At 41.5% G+C, this 27,371-nt stretch overlaps 2 protein-coding genes across 3 annotated transcripts; both read left to right on the top strand.

Annotated features, from left to right (window-relative positions):
* Positions 1-1,849: 1,849 nt before the first annotated feature.
* Positions 1,850-17,684, top strand: LOC119211031 (NXPE family member 3-like). The gene is made up of 7 exons (XM_062560368.1): positions 1,850-1,967; positions 3,914-4,061; positions 4,315-4,758; positions 6,398-6,693; positions 15,062-15,132; positions 15,303-15,506; positions 15,599-17,684. Exons 2-7 carry the CDS (start codon positions 3,954-3,956, stop codon positions 16,150-16,152), a joined length of 1,677 nt encoding a protein of 558 aa, XP_062416352.1. The 5' UTR covers positions 1,850-1,967; positions 3,914-3,953; the 3' UTR covers positions 16,153-17,684.
* A 263-nt stretch (positions 17,685-17,947) lies between these two features.
* On the top strand, positions 17,948-27,320 carry LOC119211030 (NXPE family member 3-like). Of its 2 annotated transcripts, XM_062560367.1 has the most exons (8): positions 17,948-18,040; positions 19,005-19,048; positions 22,535-22,687; positions 22,941-23,384; positions 24,578-24,873; positions 25,314-25,384; positions 25,519-25,722; positions 25,803-27,320. In XM_062560367.1, exons 3-8 carry the CDS (start codon positions 22,580-22,582, stop codon positions 26,354-26,356), a joined length of 1,677 nt encoding a protein of 558 aa, XP_062416351.1. In that variant the 5' UTR covers positions 17,948-18,040; positions 19,005-19,048; positions 22,535-22,579; the 3' UTR covers positions 26,357-27,320. The 2 variants fall into 2 exon arrangements, with proteins under 2 accessions (XP_062416351.1, XP_062416350.1); XM_062560366.1 differs by lacking the exon at positions 17,948-18,040 and having other exon boundaries at positions 18,917-19,048.
* The last annotated feature ends 51 nt before the right edge of the window (positions 27,321-27,371 follow it).

Below are 27,371 nucleotides of genomic sequence, written 5' to 3'. Positions count from 1 at the left end.
CATTTGGCCTTTGCACTGTTGTCAGCATTGAACAATGGAAAGAAAAAGTACACAGTTTTCACAGTCCTCTTAAATAAAATTCCTATTTTTTGGTGTTTCATACATGATGGTTTAACATGATGTTCCTTGACAGTGAAAGACTTTCAGGAATTAAGTCTTTTCTCAAACTCCATTGATGATGTTATTTGTGCCGTTAAACCTCATAGTCCTACCTTCCGTGCACAGCTGTTTAAGGAAATCTTGTGGCTATTTTATAAACTTATTTTATTATTATTATTATTTTTGAAACATTTCTTAAGATTTAGGTCTTCAGTGAGAACAAATGGTAACCAGCAGTTGTAACGCATGGAGGTTTGGTCTCTAAAATAAAATGCAGCTTTATTCTTTAACTGGCGGAAGGGCTGCTTTCACATAGTCAAGGTTCAGGATTGAGAGTCATAAAAATAATGTAACTTCATTAAATTGCAATATGGAAAATTACTTTAGACTGCATTGCATTTGAAAATATCCAGTAACCTGACTATTACTGTACTGAGTTAAAACAGGGTCCACCCTTCACAAGATCCCACTAAAGCTTAAGTTATCACCTCCAGATCGTTCATGTGATGTAGCACAAAGATGAAGACCCCTTCTCACTCAGAAGGCGGCACAGGTACTGATTCAGGTGCTTGTCATCTCCCGCCTTGACTACTGCAACTCTCGGCTGGCGGTTCTCCCAGGTACCGCCATACGACCACTGCAGCTCATCCAGAATGCAGCAGCTCGACTGGTCTTCAACCTTCTGAAATACTCCCACACCGCTTCTCCGTTCACTTCATTGGTTACCAGTAGCTGCCCGCATCCAGTTCAAAACATTGGTACTGACGTACCATGCTGTGAATGGATCGGGACCAGTCTACATCCAGGACATGGTGAAACCCTACATCCCAACTCGCACACTTCAATCGGCATCTGCCAAGCGGCTCGTTCCTCCCTCACTGAGAGAAAAGCACTCGACGAGATCGCGACTCTTTGCTGTCCTATAATAGGCTCATTATATTTTTTTACATGCACCCGGTATTGAAACTCTCGGTTGGGATCGTATTATGGATCAGAATCACAGATCGGATAACAGATAACAAAAAAAAGAAAAGAAATATACCTTTTACTGTCACGGTTTGGGTCCTCTTCCTGTCTTATTTTGTAGTTTCATGTCTCGTGTGTATCTGGGTTAGCTTCACTTCCTGCCTTGTCCTGTGATTGTCTGATTGTTTGCACCTGTGTCCAATCACCTGCACCTCCCTTGTGTATTGTGTAATGCATAATGACACTGTATTTCATAATAAATAAATGAATAAATACACGGTAGTGCATAATGACACAGTATTTCATTTCACGTTCTTAAATGCAAATCAGGGGGCGTGGCTATCTATCACATTCAGAACAGACAACAGAGCCATGTGCAAAAAGGCTGGCTAAGGGACGTGAGAGTGTTGACATAATGGAAGACATCGGTGGGCTCCGAGATAGCATGCTAGCATTAGCGGATCAAATCGATCAACATGGGTTATCTGCAGATTCTATTTTGACACATATTGAGGGTTTTTTGGAAATACAAGGGCTTGCGGTTCCCACTTCGGCAGCTCTAGACTGCGGTCAACTCAGCCGACACTCACACTATGGGGTGTCCCTCACACCCCATAGTGTGAAGTTTTGGCAAGTGTGCGTGAAACTTTTACAGTTCCGTAAAGTTGGCAAAGTATTCACAGATCCGGTTGAATAGCTCATCAGCGAAAACGACCCCGCCCTTTGAACGTAGTGATGTCAAATGCCAGCTGGAAGGAGCCTGCGCATGCGCATCTCTTGAAAAATAATTTCGACTTTGTGACGCTAACATCCTTTTTTTAGCTTTCGTTGAGAACAAAATAAAGTTGGCGGGTGAAGGTGTTTAGGCATTTACATGAGGTACCACTTTAGCGGCGTGTGTGGTAAGTGAGTTTCTGTTCCCAGCTGGTGTCCTGTATAACAGCGTTGAGCTTCCAACACTACCTTCTTTAATCCCTTATATACGGGAATTGTTCCGACACGAGCGTGCTTGCAGATCCGCCAGCTTGACCCGGAGCAGACTCTGCTGTTTGAGGCAGTGCAGCAGCGCTTCCTTCAACTCTTGGTCGCGGTTTCTGTTTCTTCTATTCGTTAAAGTTGTTGGAGTCCTGTTTTAACGTTTGTGAAAGTTCTTTATGTCCTTTTTAAGCTCGGTTTTCAAGTTGTGTGTATCTTTGCACAGGTTGTGTATGGCTTCCGCCGTCGACAACCTCTTCCTCTGCATGCGGTTCAATCTCCTCCACTGTTTCGTCGCTCGTTGTTTTTGGTTCCATTCTGTCAGTAAGGCCATATTAATGTTTTAGACATTGGGGAGGTCCAAATTAATACCCTTTCACGTCATTTTTTTAAAGCAGGTAATAGGCTGGTGTGGACAGGTGTGGTGTAACCAGGGCCGACTAGCTCATTTGAACCATATCCATTCCATGCCATCATTCTGATATACATTATGTTGTATTACTGTACATTTATATTTGATGAATGTACTACAGGCAATACAATGGTCTTAGAACATTTTAATTTGTAGTGACTTTGGAACTTTACAAACACCAACAACAAATGAATTAGTAATCTCGCTTTATGTGTCCCTCGTTTATTGATTCTACGCTGTCCCTGCCAAATAAATACAAATGCCATTTAAAATACATATTAGGCTGCAGTGTAGAATCAGGACAGGTTGTGTCTTTTGCTCCTTACCTGAAGACAAATACATAAAATTGACATCTTTAAATACAGATACATTATGTCAAACAGCAATACAATCTTGTTCATATGTTGAGATTTAACAGTGATATTGTGAGTCATAAAACCATTTTTTCTTTTTACAAGATCAGTGATGTTTAATGGAGTAAACCATTATTCAACCATTTAGGTGTAAATAAATCATTGTTTTGTGTAAAGTTAAATAAAGATGATTAAATAGCCATACCTGCTGCATGCTCTGCTGTGCCAGGTGTGATCCTACATGTCTCTTCACCTGCCGCTGTAGTTAAGCACAGTGAATAACCAAATCAGTGAAGTTATTTAAATGATAAAACGATCAGGAATGAGGTTAAAAGTTGTTTACAACAAATGGAAGTGTGAGCTCATATTTTGAGTGTATTTACATAATCACTACAGATTATTATAGCTTTATTAATATACATTGATAGACGGCTACTTCTACTAAAACTATTACCACCACCAATAACTATAATAAATAAATACTTAGGTTCAGAGAGAGGTGAACCTGGGGGACTAACTCCTCAGGAGGTGAGAGTCTCTGCTTTTGAGAGTTTCTGGAGTGCAACTGGACATTTTAAAATATAAAATAATATTAGCATTCCCTAAGACCCCTTATCACCATTACACATTTATTCACATAAATGTGTGTCTACTATTTACATTATCAAAAATACAATCCAGACAACATATTGTGTGGAGTGAATATATAGAGCTGATTGTACATTAAGATAGAATACCAATTATTGGCAAAATTTGTTTGACACTTATATAGCACAAGCAGATAAGCAATAAAACAAGCATAAAATGCAATAAAAAAACAATAAAACAAGCTACTATCTAGGTTACTAGGTGAAAAATGTAAAATGGTAAAATGATGTATAGAAAGCTTATCTGAAGTGAATGGCTTGACATTAACAACATTGACGATTTAAGTCACTTGTCATTTGGACAAGCAGGTACTAAAACAGGGATTTAGAATATTTTTATTACCGGTACTTCATTAAAAAAAGCACGTAACCAGAGCGCAGGTATTGAGTCAAAGTCATAACAAGCATAACAAACCCTCAATTACCCATTTCCTTTTTTTTAATGTCTTTTTTTAATACAGTTAAGGAGAAAGTGCTATGCTGGAGGTGAAGGCCTAATTAATGACCATGAAGACAACATTCTGTGTGAGAAGGTTGAACCCTGCCATCTTCCTTTTTCTGGCTGTCATTGCCTTAATCTTTGTGCTATATCACATGGATATTTTACAGGTAATAACTTGCTTTTAATGGGATGGTTTGCAGAGTGGACTTTGTCGATGAAATATTTCAAAGTGCTTTACATTTTTGGAAAAGTTTTTATCTTCTCCATTTTTTGCATCTCTCATAGTTGTATCTCTGTTTGAAAATCCCAAAACATCAATCTAATCTTTCAGTTTAACAATCGCTTTCTTGACTCGTGACCTTTTGTTTCAGTTCAGTTTTTTATGTATCTTTAACATCTTCTCTCTCAACCCCCTGTCAGTTTCAGCCTGAACTCAACTCCTCCATCATCATGCCAAGAGTTTCCCCTCATCATATCGTTAATCACAGATTCTGCACCTTCCAGCCACGGTCCCCCCAGGACGCCTTGGAGGAACGCCTCATACTAGACTCCATTGCTTGGCCTGAAACTCCACTTTTACCATCTCCTGTTTCCTTGGAGCAGACAACTGATCCAGCCCACAGCACCTTCACCATCCTCCCAGGGAGGAAAGGGGGGCAGTGGCATGTAGGGGACCAGCTGGAGGTTATGATACAAACCTTTGACTTCAAAGGTCGTCCCAAGAAGTCTGGGGGGGACTTCCTGACCGCCCGTCTGCACAACCTGAAGCTTGAAGCAGGTGTGGCTGGTCAAGTTGTGGATCATCTGAATGGGAGCTACTCTGCTGTGTTCTCTTTGCTCTGGGAAGGAGACGCACGTGTTGAGGTAATGCAAACAACTTTTACGTTAAAGCAGTGGTTAAAATGAAATGATAACAAATACAATTCAAAGAGAGAGATAATTCTTTGAAAAGCAAGTCTTCTGCAGAAGCACTTTGTGTCGTAGAATATCTTCCTTAATGGTGTAGAGTTTTGAACTTCAAGGATCAAGGAATGCTACCTTTTACCCTTGCCTTGGCTGAGACGCTGAGTCAAAAACATTCAACTGGCTCGAGAGTGAAAATGAAAGAATTTAATAACTGTATATAATAACATAATAAGTCAAAAGATGTCAAAATAAATAATTATATCAACAACCGTCCTTTGTGCAAACCTCTCTAAACCTCTAGACCTCTGAATCCATAAGGGTCACACGTTGAGTTCTGCAGGTCCGTAACACTGTAATGCCGTGTTGATACACAACCGTCACTGACCACATGACAATTAAATCAAAGCAATAAATGTGTCAAAAAGGCTCGTAAAGTCTCGGGCAGCGTCTGAACTCTCTGGCATGTCGATTGTTTTGGCTGAAGCTTTATTTTCTATTGGCGGTGTCTCCGCTCCGGGGCCAGTCGAGCCAGAAAGTCAAGTTGTGTACTTTGTGAGAGGCCGTTTGTATGTCGACATCAATCACGTTGTCTCAGGAATACGGCGTCCATAAAGCACAGGAACTACGAGTCAACCATGTTAGAAAAAGCTTGTTGAGTTAAGAGTTTTTCTAAATTATTCTCATCTATGGCTGGTGATTGGTGTATTCTTATAACATGAATACATGTTTTGTTTTCTTAAAAGGCTTATTTACGTTAAAGTGTATATGGCTCCTGCCTTTCATGATTACTACACAAAGCCTCATGATCCCGTGGTAGAACTATTGATTATTTCTATTATCTATTCATGTATTTCATTTTTCAACTAATCAAGCCAAACACCTCCCTCTACTTACTGTGTTTGGAGCACCATGTAATACTGAAGAGATGAAAGCTCTCACGGACGTAATGGCACAACGCGAAAAAGGACTCGCACGTCGATGTGGTAACTTGTCATTGACATGCGGGTGGAAATAAAGACAAAATATTACCGAGTTGATGAGCTCCCCAGGCGTTTTTAACAGAAGCTGAAACGTTACATCAACAGGACGCAAAAAAAGCAAATCATTACCCGAAGCCACAGTGCAACCAGCACAGGTAACCCCAGACGCAACAATACCTGCCCACGCCATGTGGCTTAATGAGGCAAAAAACACCATTAGCATGGCGAGGAACACATCAATAAACGTCTCAACCGGTAGCGACATCATTACCGCTGGACTGATTGAAGTGTCTGTAGATAACGCCGCATTTCACCACCCCTCCCGCTGCGGCGCAAAGCACACAATACGGTATGGATTGTTTAATATTTTGCCAAATAGAAAAGTTCCCTCGTCCAGTCTCATATGACCATTGGTTCACACGAGGCTTCTTTCTGCTCCCTAATTTACTGTTGGTATGCCTGTTAATGTACACTTTTTGTACTGTCAATATTCAGCTTGTTTTGTAAAAGTCCATTTGTAACTGACTAGACATTTTCACTTGATACAAAATCAATATTTCACTTCTAGCCATGAATTGTAGATTTCTATTTGGGTCTCTGGTTCTCTTTCCAATCAGGTGACTCTGGTTCACCCTGGCGAAGCTGTCACTGTGCTAAACAGGCTGAACAGAGAACAGCCTGACAGGAGTTACTTCAAGAGCCTCTACCGCTCAGGCTCACTCTCTGAAACCACCATCTGTAACGTCTGCCTCCGGCCAACCCAACAGCCTGTGTGTAACCACACTGACCTCCGAACAGGCGAACCTTGGTTCTGCTACAAGCCAAAGAGCCTGAGCTGTGATACCAGGATCAACCACTTCAAGTTAGCATTCAAACATAACCTGCCAGCCGAGGAGGAGAAGCTCTTTCAGAGGTGAGTGAACAGAGAATCATGAGAAGCTTAGATGTTCGTGACCTCAGGAATTAACATTGACCCTATAGTTATTCAAGAGTTAAATATAATACAAACACTAGTGCACTCTCCATTTCAACATTTGGAAGTTTTACTATCTCTGCTAAGGGGAATCATGCGGTTGGTCGCGTTTGTTCCTGTTTATTGTTCCTGTAACTTGTTATGAAAATACTTTTGTATTCTGTTTTAAACTGCCCGTAACTCGCTATTCTCTCGTCACTCCTTAGCAGCTCAATTTTGTTGCTCTGAACGGTATGTTTGGCCAATGGCACTAGCGTTAGTAAGCTACTGTACCTTGGCACAACTCAGATGCATACATTTGCATTTTTCCTTTAGCTGATGGTTTTATCCAAATCAACTTACAATAAGTGCCCTCAGCCAAGAGGTCCTGATGTCATCGGGGAGCTCATCCCACCATTTAGAAACTACAACAGCAAAAAGTAGGGTACGAGCGCTATTGATGCTGGCGACAAGGAATTGTTTATTTAGAAGACCTTCTCAACCTGTAAACTTATGTGGTGAACACCACACGCTGCATTTGAGCATTGACTGAAAGACAGTCTCACACATGGTCTCTTATACTGTACATGCTTGTACAGTCTTGCGATGCAGAGAGAATCCAGAAAGCCGCTACATGTCGCGCTGTTCTTAAAGTTCTGTTTAATTTACGCTTAATACTCTGGATGTTCCATGTTTAACTGCTTCAATTTATCAAACTTCTAATTATGAATAATACATACATGCTGATTCTCCCACAGATTCACACACATAAATCTCCTCGTTCTATACAGTCATCCTCACATACTGTTGCAGTCTCAAAACTATACAAAAATGATGAAAAAGGCTTGAATTAGAAACCCCAACATAAGAAGGACATAACAACCAATCTCAGGGGTAATGATTTTATTTACCAATTGTTCCCTGCGGAAAGTAATTGAAGTGGTAACAACAAGTGCAAAGCAGCAAAAATGATTAAGCACACTTCAGCGTGTACCTTACACAAAAAAAAGAAGCCCAGAAATGAAAGGGACCTAGAGATGCCGAACGAAAAGTTTGACTACCGGCCAATCTCCAGGCCAAACGAACCAAAAGGCTAAGTGAATGTGCATTGTGAGCGCTGTTGTCTGGTCTGTCTCTTTCCACCAGCACACTGAGCCTGACTCCTTTATGTAGCAGCTTGCTGTCACAGGTGATTACTTGGGGAACCAGCTGCAGGTGTGCCAGTCTGGGTAGGAAGAGAGACAAGATAAGAGAGACAATGATTGTATGAGTGAACAGAGTGATGTCATGGCCACACGCAACACACATATATATATATGTATTACATATAATGTACACATATCGGATACATGATCACATTAAGTACAAATATCCTAATATGTATCTATTCATTTGCCTAAATTAGACACTCTTTGGGCTTGTTTTTATATACTTATTTTGAAAGATTTTTATAATAAATAATTTATTTTTGCTTGGAGATGTCATTGGATGATGCATTTTATGAAGTAGTGCTGCATGGTATACCGGTATAAGATTTCCTTACAGTAGGAAATTCTCACATACCGGTCATACCGGTGTTACACCATGTCAACTGAAGTTGCTCTTCAGGCCAAACGAAACAAAAGGCTAAGTGAATGTGCTTTGTGAGCGCTGTTGTCTCATCTGTCTCTTTCCACCAGCACACTGAGCCTGACTCCTTTATGTAGCAGCTTGCTGTCACAGGTGATTACTTGGGGAACCAGCTGCAGGTGTGCCAGTCTGGGTGGGAAGAGAGACAAGATAAGAGAGACAATGATTGTATGAGTGAACAGAGTGATGTCATGGCCACACGCAACACACACACACATATATATATATATATATATGTACACATATCGGATACATAATTACATTAAGTACAAATATCCTAATATGTATCTATTCATTTGCCTAAATTAGACACTCTTTGGGCATGTTTTTATATACTTATTTTGAAAGATTTTTACAATAAATAATTTATTTTTGCTTGGAGATGTCATTGGATGATGCATTTCATGAAGTAGTGCTGCATGGTATACCGGTATAAGATTTCCTTACAGTAGGAAATTCTCACATACCGGTCATACCGGTGTTACACCATGTCAACTGAAGTTGCTCCTCAGGCCAAACGAAACAAAAGGCTAAGTGAATGTGCTTTGTGAGCGCTGTTGTTTGGTCTGTCTTTTTCCAGTAGCACACTGAGCCTGACTCCTTTATGTAGCAGCTTGCTGTCACAGGTGATTACTTGGGGAACCAGCTGCAGGTGTGCCAGTCTGGGTAGGAAGAGAGACAAGATAAGAGAGACAATGATTGTATGAGTGAACAGAGTGATGTCATGGCCACACGCAACACACATATATATATATATATGTATTACATATAATGTACACATATCGGATACATGATCACATTAAGTACAAATATCCTAATATGTATCTATTCATTTCACTATTATTTCATTCACTATCCTAAATTAGACACTCTTTGGGCTTCCACCTCCTGGGACAAAACGGCCCCCAGCCCCCTGTCCGACGTGTCGGTCTGCAAACAACAGGGAGAGAAAAGTTGGGTGTGTGGAGGAGCGGCTCCCCACAGAGAGTCTGTTTTACCTTCTCAAACTCCCGCTGGCACTGCTCCGACCACTGGACCGGATCTGACGCACCTTTCCGGGTCAGGTCGGTCAAGGGGCTAGTGAAGTTCGCAAAACCGGCGATGAACCGTATGTAGTAACCTGCCAGCCCCAATAACCGCCTCACCTCCTTTTTTGTCATGGGGCGCGGGTAGGCTGCAATTGCCGCTGTCTTGTCTACCTGAGGATGCACCTGCCCCCCCCCCCCAAGTGGTACGCAAATACCTTACCTACCTCGGTCCAACTGCACACTTCCCCGGGTTGGCAGTGAGCCCGGCCCGCCTCAATGACCCCAGCACCGCGTCCACCCGCTGCACATGCTCCGCCCAGGTGGTGCTGTGGATAATAACATCATCCAGGTATGCGGCCGCAGCACCTTGTCCATGAGCCGCTGGAATGTGGCCGGGGCACCAAACAAGCCAAAGGGAAGCATGGTAAATTGGTACAAACCATACAGAGTGGAGAAAGCTGTTTTCGCTTTGTCGCACAGTCCCATCCTTCTTGGCCACCAGAACGATGGGGCTGCACCACGCACTGTTGGACTCTTCTATTACCCCCATCTCCAACATAGCTGTTAATTCCTCCTGGACCACTTTTCTTTTGTGTTCGGGTAGTCTATAGAAGGGCTGGGCAATATATCGGTATAAACGAATATATCGATATATTTTTTAATGGGATATGGAATTGGACAATTTCGCATACATCGATATATTTCAATCTGCGCTCTGAAAGCAAGCTGCCGACCCAGAGCGCTCTGCACTGCTTCTCGCCCTCGCCCCGCCCATCCTCGTTCACGCGCAGAGGGGGGAGGGGCAGGGACACACACGTCAACAAACATGGAGGAAGCAACAACGTCTGCGCAGCGTGCGGAGGAGGACTTGGTTCGTTAAAAAAAAAGCAGTGGCTCAGTAATTTGGAGAAGGTTTGGATTTAAAGTATTCGATGAGCAACAAAACAACGTTATATGTAGGGAGTGCCATAAACAGGTCACAGTAGGGTTGCCAACCGTCCCGTATTACCCGGGACATCTCGAATTATGGTCAATTTTGATTTGTCCCGGCCAAGACAGTTCCAGTCCCGATTACCAATCACAGCCTGCTAAATCAATGACGCGCGAAAAACTCCCGGTTGTTGTGAAGTTGTGACGTATCTGTTAAAATGAGCAGTGAGGCTGGCGCTGCTTATTGTGCGCTGCCCCCCCCCCCCTAAAACAACGGCTCAAACTGCTATACAAAGAGTGTGTGAAACTGCGCGCTGCAGAAGCCGTGCGCCAGAAACAACCCGAACAAGCTCCAGCCCCGAAACAAAGCTCACTGCAAACCTCATTTTCCCGCAGTGTGCCTTATGAAAAGAAAAGTGGCAAGTGGTGTACTATAACGAAAGCGGTGTCCTATCACATTGCTAAAGTTCCTGTTGCAACTGTTGAACAAGTCGGATTCAAAATGCTCCTGAAAACGATTGACCCAAGATATGAGCTTCCCAGTCGCAACTACTTTGCAAGAGAAGCACTGTACCCTGAAGTCAGGCAGAGCCTTGACCGGCTCGCTAATGTTTAATTAGTTGGAATGCTTCAAGCATTCCAAGTATTGTTCTTTTAATTAGTTCGAATGCTTCAAGCATTCCAAGTATTGTTCTTCTTTTCTTTATTCCGCCTTATTAGTTGGAATGCTTCAAGCATTCCAAGTATTGTTCTTCTTTTCTTTAATCAACTTATTCTTCTATTTCTTCCGCCGCACGTTTCAACTCCTTCACACTTTCAGCTATTAAGACCATTCAAATATTAAAATGTTCAGCTCCTTCAGGAGAGGTGTGCTATGACTTTTCAGCTTTTTAGCTCTTATAATTGAATTAATATAAATTAAAATCATCAAACTTTTTAACATGGTTTCCAATGGATTAAATTTTCAAATCCTCTCAAAACTTGTTCAACTTTCAACTTTTTCAGCTTTTTCAATCTTTCAGCTAGAGACACCATTTAAACTTTAAAATGTTGCCACAAGTCTTAACAATTTCATTACAAAAAACAGCTTGTTCTCCCATTTCCGTTTTTTTGCAATTGTTTCAAGTTCATTTCAGCTTTTCTCATTTATGTATTTCAGCTTTTTCTATTCTTTCAGGAATGTTTAATAATTTCAGCTTTTATTAGTTCTGTATTTTGTCAAATTCATTGAAGCTCCCCTGTTAGGATATTCCTTATCCACCCGAGTTGGTTGATAGAAGAATCCACTACAGGAAATTAGTTAAAAAGTTTAACATTTATTTAGAAGAGAAAAAGTTGTACATGAGCAATTCTCCGCAGATATATCTGGAGACAATGAAATACGCATCGCAAGCAAATCCCTTCCAAAGTCCGTCTGCCTTCTGACACGGACCTGTTTTAATCCCTCTGGTGCCCTTGAACGTTGGTTCAACCCAGTTCATCCTTCTGTAACATGCCTTCCCCGAACAATGAGTGTCTGGTACTCTCTCCTGCAGCCTTCGGCCTTGCCCTGAAAATGGGTTCAAACTGGCTCTCCCTTCGGTCGCAGGTGTGTTATCTCAGATAATATTTTATCTTCATTTTTCCTGTGCTCTCTCTTCCACCATTCACATTGTCTGCCTTATAAGGACCGATCCGGTCACGCCATCTGTCCTACAAGCGGACATCTATTCTACAAGCTAAAAAGTAAATACAAGAAGACACACACAGAGAACCCCACATCCCACACCCCCCATTTCTGTTTTTTCCAATTCTTTCAAGTTCATTTCAGCTTTTCTCATTTCTGTATTTTCAGCAATTTTTAAATGTATTTCACCTTTTTCTATTCTTTCAGCAATGTTTAGAATAAATTCAGCTTGTTTCATTTCTGTACTTTAACTTTTTCAAATTATTTTCAGCTTGCATTCCAACGCATTTTCAGCAGGAAATGCATTTTCTAGTTTAATTTATTATTTATTCATTTTAATTTATTTGATTTTGCAACTCCTTACTGAAATAGCTGGTTTCAATTAAACGACTGATGACGTGTTATATTTGGCTTTGACTTTGCTTTGACATTTGCGTTCAGGTTTTCTTCCCTTTTAATGTGGAGAAAATATCGGGAAATATACCGTATATTGATATCCAGCCAAAATATACCGGGATATGACTTTTGGTCTATATCGCCCAGCCCTAGTCTCTAGGGTCGTGGCCTTACCGTCACCCCCTGGTGTATCATGGACTGCGAACAGCCCCAATCCACCATCGCCTGGCGTGTACCCCCCTGGATTCTTACCGGAACGCGGTACGTCGCCCCCGGGCCGCGGGAGGGTGCTGGATCGCCGGCAACCCGGATCACCTGCCCCACCTCCATCAGCGGGCACTCTCTCCGCAGGTTGCCGGGCCGCCAGCACTCCTGCCCTGGTGTTTGAGAACCTCCGGGTGGGTCAGGAAGGGTGCCGGGGCTTGCTGCGGTCGGGGGTCCTGGTGTAGGGCTGTCGGCGGCTGCCGTGGGGCCGGTATGGGCCGCCCCGCGGTCCGCTGCGGGCTCCCTCCCCGCGGCGCTGCTGCTGGTTGAGTCGCAGGTGGCGCGCCCTCCCGGCCGCCCCGCCCGCTGAGGTGCACCGACAGGTGGTCCTCGGCTAGGGTGGTGGCTGCCTCCAGCGTCGGTGGTACCGGACCCACGCCGCCGTCTGGCCCGGGAGCCCCTCCACAAATTGTTCCAGCACCACCGTTTCCAGGACCTCCGCCGCGGTTTTCCACCCCATTCACCTGGTGGCAGCGTCCCAAAGTCCCTTCCCGTAGGCGAACGGCCGGTCTTCCGGCCCCAGCCCGGCCCCCCGGTAGTAGCCCCAGCCGGTCGACTATGGCCTTTCGCACCGCCGTGTAGTCCCGACGGGCCGCCGGGGGTAGCCCCATGGCGCCTGTCTGCGCTCCCCGGTTAGCAGCGGGAGCAGCCTCACTGCCCACTCCCCCGCCGCCCATCCGCACGCCTCCTCAGCTGAACTACATGTAATGTAATGAATTATCTCGTTAATTTGAGCTGGCTAATGAAACATTTGATCGACTTAATTCAATCGCGTACGAAGAATAGGGCCCTGATCTGGAGAGACAATGAGATCCTCCTTATGGCAATGGTAAGCAATGGCAAGTTTGTGGCAATTGCTAAAATCAAATCAACTAAATCAAAACAGATTTTCGCAGCTGATTTGTCGTACAAACAACAGCCGTTCTGGAAAAATGTAGCTCCACCCACTCAGCTTGCCGTTGTGACTTGCCACTGATTTACTGAAGATTGCCAGTGACTTGCCACTGCTCAAAGGAGGATCTGCTGCTGATCTGTTGGCCGCACGCTACGCAAGTACCAATGTTTTGAATGGATGCATGCAGCCACTGGACAGGCAGAGGTTACCAAGGTGAGAACCTGGTTGTGAGACAAAAGAGGAAAAGTGAAGGCGATAAAGATTAAGTAGATGGAAATGTAGTCGCAGAATGTAATCACACAATAAAATTAGGGCTGTCAAATGATTAAACATTTTAATCAAATTAATCAGAATTTTCAGTGGATTAATCATGATTAATCACACCTGAATCCTAACCATTTTTTCTTTCTGAAATGCATACTAAAGATAAATAACAGGACACAGATACATAATTATCATTATTATCATCATTATTATTTTTTACATGAATACATGTTGTTGATATTTGATTTTTTTTTTAAATAATCCAAAAAATAATGCACAGATTATTATCAAATAATCAAAGCAATAATATTTGATAAGTTACAGACTGATTTCCCTGCATGGCTCTAGAAGGGTCTCGAGCCTTTGCAGTTTATCCCACTCTGCTGTGAGTTTGTGCTCCTGATGGTCCAGGGCTGCGATGACCAGACATGACCAGACATGTCAACCCTCCCGATGTTTCAAAGCCCCTCCCGAAAATCTCCCGGACCGACCTTTCTCCCGATTTCCACCCGAACAACAATATTGCTGCACCACCCGTCACTGGGCGCGCCGTTTCAGACCGAACAATAATAAAGGTTACATCTTGAAGTCGAGCGCGGCGATTAGAACGACTTGCGCTGCAAAGAAATCCGCTAGCACCCCCCATTTCAGTGTGAAATATTCCCATACCTGGGAGGATTTAGGTCGCATTGGCTTCTCTTCCTCCGCATGTTTCAGAACAGTATTACGGGTCTCTCCGATGGTCTTTCCTCTACCTCAGCGCTGGTCTTTATTTATTTTTCTTAGCAAAGCTCTGCTGGGCGGAGCTTTTTTTCTTCTCTGTTCCGGGAGGGCGGGTCTCTGGCGCAAACGACTTGCTGAACCTGACGGCCTGACATATGCCTACAGGTGGCAGTAATGTGTTGTATAGGATGAAGCCCATTCCCTAGAGGAGGAGGCACTTTCCTGACCTGAATCCTTTGTCACACTGCGCATGCGTGAAATGCGTCCAAAAAATTGACGTAATTAACAACAAACAGCTAATTAACGGCGTTAACGCGCTATTTTTGACAGCCCTAAATAAAATACAATAAAGGAATATATAAAAATCTTGATAAAAGCAGCATAACTCATACAATGTTGAATCATCTTTCAAGCTTTTGTTTTAGTGATTGATATGTATTTGAATAATTTCAAATGTTTGTCACCTTTACTTTTATTTGAACTGATGTACTATGTTTCAGACGTATAATTATTTATTTTTGCTTTCTTTTTCAGTGGTGTTAACCTGAAAGTCTCCATTCAGGCTACAGGACCTTCCGACGTCACTGTGTTGCCAGAAGAGGATGGTATAGATATTTTAACTCATACCAATAGCTATCTTTTAGTTATCTTTTAGTTAGAAATACATCTAATCCCTCAGTATAAGGATTGTCGATGAAAAGGTTCATACCTTCAACCTTTCAACCGTAGTTTTTTTTTTAATGGGATAACCCAAGCCTTATTATGTTCCTCTCAGGTCAGCTGAAGGTGAAGAGCAGCTCTGTGACATCTCTACCATCTGGTTATTACTACCAGGGTGTGTGGCGAGCACTGGGAGGCACCACAGTATCTCAATTCAACACGTCTGCCATCACTAAGTGTCTGAAAGGCAAAGCAGTCCACATGTATGGAGACTCCACAGTGAGGCAGTGGTTTGAATTTCTCAACGCAGTATTACCAGGTAGTTGATTCAAAGCGTTTTCAGAGATTGTTTGATATAATAAAATTTAGTTTTGACTGCAGTTTAATATTTTACCCATCTCATACTTTCAGGTCTTAAGGAATTTGACTTACACAACCCCAGATACGTTGGACCTTTTATGTCTTTGGACAATGGGAACAACATCTTGGTGAGGTACCGCTGCCACGGTCCTCCTCTTCATTGGACCACTATCCCAAGAGCAGAGCTTCGTTACATTGCTAATGAGCTAGATGACTTGAACGCAGGCCCCAACAACATCGTAGTCCTCAGCATCTGGGCTCACTTTGGCACTTTCCCCATGGAGATCTACATCAGGAGGCTACAGAGCATCCGTAGGGCGGTGGTGCAGCTGCTGGACACAAATCCCGGCACGCTGGTCATCATCCGGACTGCAAACCCCAGAGCTTTGAGCCTTCAAGTGTCCCTAACCAACAGCGACTGGTATTCACTGCAGTGTGATAAGGTGCTCAAAGCCATGTTCAAAGGACTGAAAGTTCATCTGATCGATGCCTGGGAAATGACCCTGGCCCACCACCTGCCGCACAACATCCACCCACCACCTCCCATCATTAAGAATATGATAAACTGTCTGTTGTCTTATATATGTCCTCAAAAGCATGGTTAGATGTTTGTGTTTTGGGGGTGCAGACTGTGTATTTGAACACATGTTAAGGTTATCTCAGAATTTACAGCAAGTTTCTTTTATCACCAAATGCTCAGACTACATCAATAATCAGATCACATCACAAATTCCCCTAAAAGGAATTTACAATCTCCATATATACAAAGTGTCACGGTTTGCGTCTTTTTCCTGTTTTATTTTGTAGTTTCATGTCTCTTGGTTCCCTGGGTTGGCTTCACTTCCTGCCTTGTCCTGTGATTGCCTGATTGTTTCCACCTGTGTCCAATCACCTGCACCTCCCCAGTACATTTAAGCCCTGTGTGCCTGTTGTCCCCTGTCGCGTCATTGTTGAGTTTTTTCCACGTCTAATCGTAGACATTGAAAAAACGTCTATGTTTAGACCAGATTTCAACGTGATTTTTGAAACGGTAAAATCTCGTCCTCTACTTTGTGCTATAGCATTATTGTATAGGTTAAGAAAGAAATGATGTCCACATTTGTACGTTTACCACCAATATTAAAATCACATTAAAAACGTGTCTAAACATAGACGTATTTTAAACGTTTCTTCAATGGATAAATTGCTCACTGGAAACTTACAAGTTACACACTTAGTCACAGTGGTCACAGATGTCAACAGCCCTTAACAAGGACAACACATTTGATTAATTTGTATTCATTAAAATCAATATAACATTATGAAAATAAAACTCACTTCAACTGGGCAAAACTTAAGAGAGAACAGCAGAGGGGTAAGTGTGTACAAAAAGAACAACTTAAAGATGTACAGTATGTTTAATTCCTACAACAAAAAATATTCAAATGTTGAGAATGGTACGCCTGGTGTGAAAACTGCATAACTACCGTCACTATGGAATGCCAGTTATCCTAAACAACACAACAAAAATAATTCAACTTACTTTTGTCTTGGTTTAGATTTTCATGTGCTGTAAGTTGCCCTTGTTTCATAGCGGTTCTGTATTTTGTTACCTGGCTATGGTTGGTGCTTTTTCACTACTTTGTTTCCGCCTTCCGGTGTAACTGAGATGCCTCCCGTATGCTAGTGAAATGCTCTCACGTTGTATAGTGAAATGCTCTCAGGTTGTATAGTGAAATGCTCTCACGTTGTATAGTGAAATGCTCTCAGGTTATATAGTGAAAAGCTCTCACGTTGTATAGTGAAATGCTCTCAGGTTGTATAGTGAAATGCTCTTACGTTGTATAGTGAAATGCTCTCACGCACACTAGTGAGATGGCACGAGTGTCTCAGTAGTGTGCATGAGAAGTTCTCAATAGTATGTATGAAAGTGTGAGAGTAAGCTTTTATTTCATAATGGCACTCCATTTCACGTTCATATATGCAAATCAGGGGGGCGTGGCTATTTCTCACATTCAGAACAGACAACAGAGCCGTGTGCAAAAAAGAGGCTGGCTAAGCCATTGTGAAATAAAAGTGCCATTATGAAATAAAAGTCTCTTGAAATAAATAAAAGTGCCATTATGAAATAAAAGTACCATGAAATAAATAAATGTGTACTTATGAAATAAGAGTACCAAGAAATGATTACATTTATTTAATATTTATTGCCTCATTTATTTATTTCACGATGTATTTCAAATGCATATTTCATTTGTTTATGTATTTATTCATTCATTTAATTTGGAATAAAACGGCATTCCATATTGACACCTCTGAGCGAGACGGTGTTAAAGCACAAACGACACCGTTCTGTGACCGAAACGACATGTAATGTAATGACCGTAGTGATTACCAGCTACCAGCTGGAAGGAGCCTGCGCATGGGCATATATTGAATAATAATTTCGACTTTCTAACGGTACCATCCATTTTTTAGCTTTCGTTGAGAACAAAATGAAGTTGGCGGGTGGAGGTGTTTAGGCATTTATATCAGGTACCACTTTAGTGGCGTGTGTGGTAAGTGAGTTTCTGTTCCCAGCTGGTGTCCAGTGACCAGTGCTGGGGGGTCTGACAGTCCGTTAACTACGCCTCACATCTCCGACATCCACGGAGCAAATTGTTACGACGGCTGAATATATAATATAGTAGTATTTATAAACTTCGACATGCAGTTGTGTTTACTTTGTTGCTTGTGGCTGAGGCGAAATGCATTCTGGGATATTTGCCTCTCACAAGAACAGACGAGCCTGCTCGATGTCACATCTGGGTATTATGACCGTTCTCGGCCAGATGCGGACTTTAGAATTGGAACAGTACTCGGGCTGCGACTGATGACGTTTCACGAGAACAAAAGTCCACACAAGAACGCATATTGAGAAAGGGCCTAGGCTTTAGCGAGTCTCACAGAAACCTTGCAGCTTGCAGCAATCCCCTCCGTCACGCCCTGACTGCAAATCGCGCACGTATGGGCAGAGTTGGAGCGGCCAACACTGGTCCAATAAAAAGATAACTTTTCAATTGTTACTACAATTCTTACTAATCACGACTGTAACGGAATACATACCACCCGGAAATAATTTGAATTTATCTCGGACTCGGAAATACTGAAAATATATACATATATATATCCTATATATATATTTAGAAAGTGGACCACTGGACGTCAGACGTCCATGTCCCTCTCAGTTTGTTATGAGGTCAGGACCTTTGGCAAGTGTCCGTAAAACTTTTACAATTCGGTAAAGTTGGTAAAATATTGGACTTCCCGGTTGAATAGCTCATCAGTGAAAACGACACCGCTCTGTGACCGTAGCGATGTCAACTATCAACTGGAAGGAGAATGCGCATGCGCATATATTGAATAATAATTTCGACTTTCTAACGGTACCATCCATTTTTTAGCTTTTGTTGAGAACAAAACAAGTTGGCGGGTGGAGGTGTTTAGGCATTTACATCAGGTACCTCTTTAGCGGCGTGTGTGGTAAGTGAGTTTCAGTTCCCAGCTGGTGTCCGGTATAACAGCGTTGAGCAACGGGAGAGTTGTTCCGACACGAGCGTGCTTGCAGATCCGTCAGCTTGACCCGGAGCAGACTCTGCTGTTTGAGGCAGTGCAGCAGCGCTTCCTTCAACTCTTGGGTCGCGGCTTCTGTTTCCTCTATTCGTTCATCTGCTTTTGTTAAACGTGTCGCGTGGTCGCTGAGCTCTGTGGCGACACATGGACACAATGTGCATCTTAAAGTTGTTGGAGTCCCGTTTTAACGTTTGTGAAGTCATGTTTGAAGTTCTTTATGTCCTTTTTAAGCTCGGTTTTCAAGTTGTGTGTATCTTTGCACAGGTTGTGTATGGCTTCCGCCGTCGACAACCTCTTCCTCTGCATGCGGTTCAATCTCCTCCACTGTTTCGTCGCTCGTTGTTTTTGGTTCCATTCTGTCAGTAAGGCCATATTAATGTTTTAGACATTGGGGAGGTCCAAATTAATACCCTTTCACGTCATTTTTTTAAAGCAGGTAATAGGCTGGTGTGGACAGGTGTGGTGTAACCAGGGCCGACTCTAGCTCATTTGAACCATATCCATTCCATGCCATCATTCTGATATACATTATGTTGTATTACTGTACATTTATATTTGATGAATGTACTACAGGCAATATAATGGTCTTAGAACATTTTAATTTTTAGTGACTTTGGAACTTTACAAACACCAACAACAAATTAATTCGTAATCTGGCTTTATGTGTCCCTCGTTTATTGATTCTACGCTGTCCCTGCCAAATAAATACAAATTCCATTTAAAATATATATAAGGCTGCAGTGTAGAATCAGGACAGGTTGTGTCTTTTGCTCCTTCACCTGAAGACAAATACATAAAATTGACATCTTTAAATACAGATACATTATGTCAAACAGCAATACAATCTTGTTCATATGTTGAGATTTAACAGTGATATTGTGAGTCATAAAACCATTTTTTCTTTTTACAAGATCAGTGATGTTTAATGGAGTAAACAATTATTCAACCATTTAGGTGTAAATAAATCATTGTTTTGTGTAAAGTTAAATAAAGATGATTAAATAGCCATACCTGCTGCATGCTCTGCTGTGCCAGGTGTGATCCTACATGTCTCTTCACCTGCCGCTGTAGTTAAGCACAGTGAATAACCAAATCAGTGAAGTTATTTAAATGATAAAACGATCAGGAATGAGGTTAAAAGTTGTTTACAACAAATGGAAGTGTGAGCTCATATTTTGAGTGTATTTACATAATCACTACAGATTATTATAGCTTTATTAATATACATTGATAGACAGCTACTTCTACTAAAACTATTACCACCACCAATAACTATAATAAATAAATACTTAGGTTCAGAGAGAGGTGAACCTGGGGGACTAACTCCTCAGGAGGTGAGAGTCTCTGCTTTTGAGAGTTTATGGAGTGCAACTGGACATTTTAAAATATAAAATAATATTAGCATTCCCTAAGACCCCTTATCACCATTACACATTTATTCACATAAATGTGTGTCTACTATTTACATTATCAAAAATACAATCCAGACAACATATTGTGTGGAGTGAATATATAGAGCTGATTGTACATTAAGATAGAATACCAATTATTGGCAAAATTTGTTTGACACTTATATAGCACAAGCAGATAAGCAATAAAACAAGCATAAAATGCAATAAAAAAACAATAAAACAAGCTACTATCTAGGTTACTAGGTGAAAAATGTAAAATGGTAAAATTATATATAGAAAGCTTATCTGAAGTGAATGGCTTGACATTAACAACATTGACGATTTAAGTCACTTGTCATTTGGACAAGCATGTACTAAAACAGGGATTTAGAATATTTTTAGTACCGGTACTTCATTAAAAAAAGCACGTAACCAGAGCGCTCTCTGTCCGGTGCCTGCATGCACTGACTGCATGGGGGGGGGCTGCCCAACTCTCCCACATGCAACAGATAGCCGTTACTCACAGTTATCTCAGGGAGACATGTCCTCATGTGAAGGAGCGGTTGCCGACTGTCCTCGGCTTGTTGAAAGTAAATATGGCAGAAGTGAGATCTGGAATTACTTTGGGTACAAAGTATTCGGAAAGAGTGAATGTCCGGGTAAAAGAGGACGTCTGCTTTGTTTTGCGTTGCACTTGCTTGATGTTTGACTGTTAGGAAAGTTGTTGTCAAGCAAACACAGCTACAGGGCTGCCAACTCTCATGATTTCCTTGTGTGATACACGCCTTTCCATGTTTTCACACGCAGTCACGCCACACATCCAAGGAAGACAGCAATTAAGTTACTGAATAGTCCAGCCGAAATATATACATGCAAAATGACCTACAATTTCACTCACGTGGGCCTATGTGATCATGGGGTCAGCATGCACACAGAATTGTACCAAATAATACACACTAGATGCAATTTTCATTGTCATTTTTCAATAAAGTTAAGAATTTGCCCTTTAATTATGTGTCCAACTTTTAAAACCCAGTTTTTTTCCACCTCAAACACACATCTGTAAAATTACGTAATTCCTACTTTATGGAAATAACTATGTAGTCATATAGTCAGATAAGCACAATAGGCCTACATAGCCGTGTATAGTCAATGCTATGATTTTACCATGTCGTTTTCATTCATATCTTGCTGTGGACTAATACTAATAAGAAAGTCATTTGTTAAGTGTTCAAAAAGCTGGGCAAGAACAAGCTGGTAAAAAGGGAACCATACATATGTTTTATTTATTACAATCATAGATAAATATCCCAGTATCGTATTTGTGGTATCGTATCGTAAGTATCGTGTATCGTAATATTTATGCAGGTATTGAGTCAAAGTCATAATTTTGGTATTGTGATAACCCTAGTTTCAAGTCCATACTGCGTTATCTAAATGTTTAACTAAATTAATCTAACTTCATCAGGCCTTGTGTTTCACAGGGGGTGCAGGGAGGGAGGAACTGGTATCAGTTCATTAACGTCATTAAATCCAAGTTCATGCAGATGTCTGTTAACACTCATCTGCAACCTTGGTGTCCTCTTATGTTTATACAGGGTTAAGCTGTACATGTAATAAGTGTACTGCTTTTTCTTTGAAGAGCCAGGAAGTACAGCCAGCATTTCCTCTTTCATTATAACAGGGAGGTCCACCCTTCCTGGCTCTTATGTGTGGCAGCTCTTTTGAGGAGCCAGGAAGTAGCATCAGTGTGTTTTTCATTTCTTCTATTATAACAGGGAGCCCCCCCCCTCCCTTCCAGGCTCTTTTGTGTTGCCAGGAAGAATCCTCAGTGTTTATTTACCCTTCAATTACAACAGGGCGGCACCCTCACGCTGAAAGATTCAAAATTGAAAGTCAAATAAAGAATTTCCCAACTGAATTCAATCCTAAGTAATATTCTCCAGCATAACAAAGCATCAATTACCCATTTCCTTTTTTATGTCTTTTTTATGTCTTAATACAGTTAAGGAGGAAGTGCAATGCCAAAGGTGAATGGCAAGACTAATAAATGACCATGAAGACAGCATTCTGTGTGAGAAGGTTGAACCCTGCCATCTTCCTTTTTCTGGCTGTCATTGCCTTAATCTTTGTGCTATATCACATGGATACTTTACAGGTAAAAACTTGCTTTTAATGGGATGGTTTGCAGAGTGGACTTTGTCGATGAAATATTTCAAAGTGCTTTACATTTTTGGAAAAGTTTTTATCTTCTCCATTTTTTGCATCTGTCAAAGTTGTATCTCTGTTTGAAAATCCCAAAACATCAATCTAACCTTTCAGTTTAACAATCGCTTTCTTGACTCGTGACCTTTTGTTTCAGTTCAGTTTTTTATGTATCTTTAACATCTTCTCTCTCAACCCTCTGACAGTTTCAGCATAAAGTCAACTCCCCCATCATCATGCCAAGACTCTCCCCTCATCATATCGTTAATCGCAGCTTCTGCACCTTCGAGCCACGGTCCCCCCAGGACGCCTTGGAGGAACGCCTCATACTAGACTCCATTGCTTGGCCTGAAACTCCACTTTTACCATCTCCTGTTTCCTTGGAGCAGACCACTGATCCAGCCCACAGCACCTTCACCATCCTCCCAGGGAGGAAAGGTGGGCAGTGGCATGTAGGGGACCAGCTGGAGGTTATGATACAAACCTTTGACTTCCAAGGTCGTCCCAAGAAGTCTGGGGGGGACTTCCTGACCGCCCGTCTGCACAACCGGACGCTTGAAGCAGGTGTGGCTGGTCAAGTTGTGGATCATCTGAATGGGAGCTACTCTGCTGTGTTCTCTTTGCTCTGGGAAGGAGACGCACAGATTGAGGTAATGCAAAAAACTATTACTTTAAACGGTTTTGGTGTAAGATTTAGAGTCTTCTTGTTATAAAGTTGCACATTGCAACCAGGTGAAAACCCTTCTGCTAACCCCTCCTTTTCCAAGCGTGTCTGACAAATACAGCCATCAGCAAAATGCTAAAGATTCTCACTAGATCTAATATTTGGTTTATCCATTCAGGGAGTTTGCAAACTAATTGAGTAGAGAACGCTCCCGATGTAAAAATGAGTGACTTTTTCAAAGATAACAAATACACATATATTCTTATTTTCAGGTGAAAACATACCAAAGAAAAGTTTTTGAAACCTTCTCGTCTTTGCTGCTGCATGACAGAAGCAAATTATAGCACATGTAATATTGTTGAAAATCGGGATAACCATATTAATGGCAATACATTAACAAATATTAAAGTACATTAAGATAGACATGTTTGTTAATATCAGTATACAGTAGTACTCAAGTACTAGCAATAGCTTCTTGGATTTTAATAAGTAAGGGAAAGTATTTACAGAATGTTCTTGAACAAACCAGATATTGAATTGTTCCTTCACTGATTCATGTCCCGGAAATGCAGACTGGCCAATCATAGCGTTTCATCTGCTAACACAGGGTCTGACAAGTGTCTGGCTCTCATTGTATATTGTTGGATTTTTCCCATTTTAGGTTGGTTTTGTGTATTAGGAGCTTGTCATTTTTAAACATGTTATAATGCTAATACTCATTAGCCACAGATATATGTTTCTAAAATGTTTGGTTTGTATGTGATAAACGGTGGGGTCTTTACAAGAAGAGGGCTTCCATGTCAGATTGCTAGCTGATCTGCTGTTCACTCTCATACTGTTATTTGTAAAACATGTTGTCAGTTTAGATTTAAATTGCTTTACAATGAACAAAGCGACCATTCAATAATAATTCCTCAAGGAATGCACTATGGTATATTTTAGCAGGCGAGGGCAGGGCTTAGCAAAGCATCAATTGTACACAAAAGGCACCAACAAAAGTTAATTATTTTTTTGTCTTGAACTTTTCTACTGATACTCTCATTCAATATTGCAGTTTTTATGTTGTGGTTGTTGTACAAGTTGACATTGAGATAATAATAAATATCAGTATATTGGGAAGCAATGTCGTCCTAAACCCAAATTACAGATTTGCAGTTCTCTGGTTCTCTCTCCAATCAGGTGACTCTGGTTCATTCTAGTGAAGCCGTCTCAGTGCTGGACAGGCTGAACAGAGAACAGCCGGATAGGATTTACTTCAAGAGCCTCTTCCGCTCAGGCTCTCTCTCTGAAACCACCATCTGTAACGTCTGCCTGCGGCCAACCCAACAGCCGGTGTGTAACTACACTGACCTTCGTACAGGCGAGCCTTGGTTCTGTTACAAGCCAAAGAACCTGAGCTGTGATACCAGGATCAACCACTTCAAGGGAGGATTCAAACAAAACCTCAAGGTCCATGAGGAGAAGCTATTCCACAGGTAAGAGAACAAAGATGCAAGTTTGTGACATTCTGAGTTTACGTTGACCCTAAAGATATGCATACAAAACTACTTGACTGTAATTTTTAACATTGTGTAGTTTTCTCTGTTAATAATTTATGTTTTATTATGCCCTCCAGTAGAATTATCCAGTTTATTGCTATAAAGCAGAGGTGTCAAACTCGTTTTAGGTTTGGGCCACAAACTGCCCACCTTGAAGGCAAATTGCTGCCAAAATCACAGCAGGATGGAGTTCAAGCTCCAAAGAATCTATACTTGTGAACTAATCTAATAGTTAAATTCAAGACGTTTCTCCTGATTGAAATATATTTAAAGGGTGTACCTTTTGTTGGTTGTTAATCTCATTAAATGTTTGCCACCTTTTGTTTTTAATTTGATGTAGTATTTTTCAGATTTCTTTTATTTGATTTCTTCTTCAGTGGTGTGAACATGAAAGTATCCATTCAGGCTACAGGACCTTCCACTGCTACTGTGTTGTCGAGAAAGGAAGGTATAGCAAGATTTTAAAACTGAAAATATCGAAATATCTAGTCCCAAGAGTAAGGCTATTCAATAAAAGGTCCATACAATACCTTCTATACCTTTATTTATGGGATAATTCAAGCCTTATTGTTTTCCTCCCAGGTCAACTAAAGGTGAAGACAAGCTCTGGGACATCTGTACCATCTGGTTATTACTACCAGGGCGTTTGGCGAGCACTAGGAGGCACCTCACTATTCCAATTCAACAGGTCTACCATCACACAGTGTCTGAAAGGCAAAGTCGTCCACATGTATGGAGACTCCACAATCAGGCAGTGGTTTGAATTCCTCAACGCAGCTCTACCAGGTAGCTGATTCACAGGGATTCCTGGAATTGTTTGTTTTTGTTTCCCACTGCAGTTTAAGTTTCCTCTTTCATACTTTCAGGTCTTAAGGAGTTTGACTTACACAGCCCGAGACAAATTGGACCTTTTATGTCCTTGGACTATGAAAACAACATCTTGGTGACGTACCGTTGCCACGGTCCACCTATCCGCTTCAGCCTCGTCCCGACTAGAGAGCTTTGTTACATTGCTAATGAGATAGATGACTTAATTGGAGGCCCCAACACTGTCGTAGTCGTTGGCATCTGGTCTCACATCAGCACTTTCCCCATTGAGATCTACATCAGGAGGCTACAGAGCATCCGTAGGGCGGTGGTGCAGCTGCTGGACAGGGCTCCAGGCACGCTGGTCATCATCCGGACTGCAAGTGTCAAAGCTTTGACACTTTACGAGACAATTACCAACAGCGACTGGTATTCTCTGCAGCGTGATAAGGTGCTCAGAGCCATGTTCAAAGGACTGAAAGTTCATCTGATTGATGCCTGGGAAATGACCCTGGCCCACCACCTGCCACATAACCTCCACCCACAACCTCCCATTATTAAGAATATGATCAACCATATATTGTCCTATATATGTCCTCATAAGGGCGGCTAGATATTTGTCCTGGTGGGAAAGGAATGTTTATTAGTTTTTTCAGACTTTCAACCTTCTTCTTATTTTTTGGCTTCATACTCAGATCTGGATATTTTCCCAAGGAATTCATGTTGTAAAGTTCTCATCTTTCCCAATCAAATCACAATGCTAGCGCTTCCTTCGGTGTGGAGGTGACCAGTGGAGAGCTGATCCAGCCTCTTTCTTCCCTGAGGAGGGGGGCTCAGATGTTAGATGTTGTGTCACCTTAGACTAAATAACTCAAAGCTGTAGAATTCAAACTTTGAGCAGCCTTGAGGCATAATTGGTATATTCTCTGGAACTCTGCTCCAGGCTTGCAAGCATATAATAAACATTCTGTTCAATAATTTTACACCAATGTTGAGTAAAAATTAATTTTAACAGCCACGACCATGTATACCCCGCTACCCCCCTCACAAAAGATCAGAGTTTGCTCTTACTCATATGTCCTGAGACACAATGTGACAAGAGTAATTCTCTATCACAGTTTGGGTCTGCTTGTCTTATTTTGGTAGTTTTCATGTCTCTTGTGGTCCTGGGTTAACTTCGGGAAGAATCCTGCACCTGAGTCCTGCCTTCGCCTGCACCAGCAATCCTCGCTGACATTCTCCAGGACATTCTCACAATATTCAATGAACATTTCTCTGGCTTGGTGTCAGCAACCTCTTAACTTTTTCATAAAGCCTTTAACAATCATGTGGAATTGTTATGGGATTCAGAGTTATATACATATTTCATTTGTGCATGCGAAAATGTAATGTTCATGGGTAAGAATGTTAAAAGGGAATTGCTGTTTTTTATGTTTTCTTTTTGACACAAAGTTGATTTGAATGTTTTCTGTTAGTAGAGGTGTATGTGTATGGAGGACAAAAAATGACTAAATGTATGATTAAATATGGAAATTAATAATTAATGTATCCATAAATGAATAAAAGTTGATAATCAAACAGGTAATAAACAAATACATGTCGTATTTCTTTTTCTACATTTCTGTTCC

This window comes from Pungitius pungitius, chromosome 2 (assembly GCF_949316345.1).
Source record: "Pungitius pungitius chromosome 2, fPunPun2.1, whole genome shotgun sequence".
NCBI lineage: Eukaryota > Metazoa > Chordata > Actinopteri > Perciformes > Gasterosteidae > Pungitius > Pungitius pungitius.
This window is presented reverse-complemented; position numbering and strand designations above follow the sequence as displayed.

What these genes read in the sequence shown, in the direction of transcription:
- LOC119211030 (XM_062560367.1), top strand. Translation starts at nt 22,580, where the DNA reads ATGACCATGAAGACAGCATTCTGTGTGAGAAGGTTGAACCCTGCCATC. An exon ending in AAGGAGACGCACAGATTGAG is followed by an intron (nt 23,385 to 24,577) that starts GTAATGCAAAAA and finishes CTCTCCAATCAG; the next exon opens with GTGACTCTGGTTCATTCTAG. An exon ending in GAGGAGAAGCTATTCCACAG is followed by an intron (nt 24,874 to 25,313) that starts GTAAGAGAACAA and finishes TTTCTTCTTCAG; the next exon opens with TGGTGTGAACATGAAAGTAT.
- LOC119211031 (XM_062560368.1), top strand. Translation starts at nt 3,954, where the DNA reads ATGACCATGAAGACAACATTCTGTGTGAGAAGGTTGAACCCTGCCATC. An exon ending in ATCACATGGATATTTTACAG is followed by an intron (nt 4,062 to 4,314) that starts GTAATAACTTGC and finishes ACCCCCTGTCAG; the next exon opens with TTTCAGCCTGAACTCAACTC. An exon ending in AAGGAGACGCACGTGTTGAG is followed by an intron (nt 4,759 to 6,397) that starts GTAATGCAAACA and finishes CTTTCCAATCAG; the next exon opens with GTGACTCTGGTTCACCCTGG.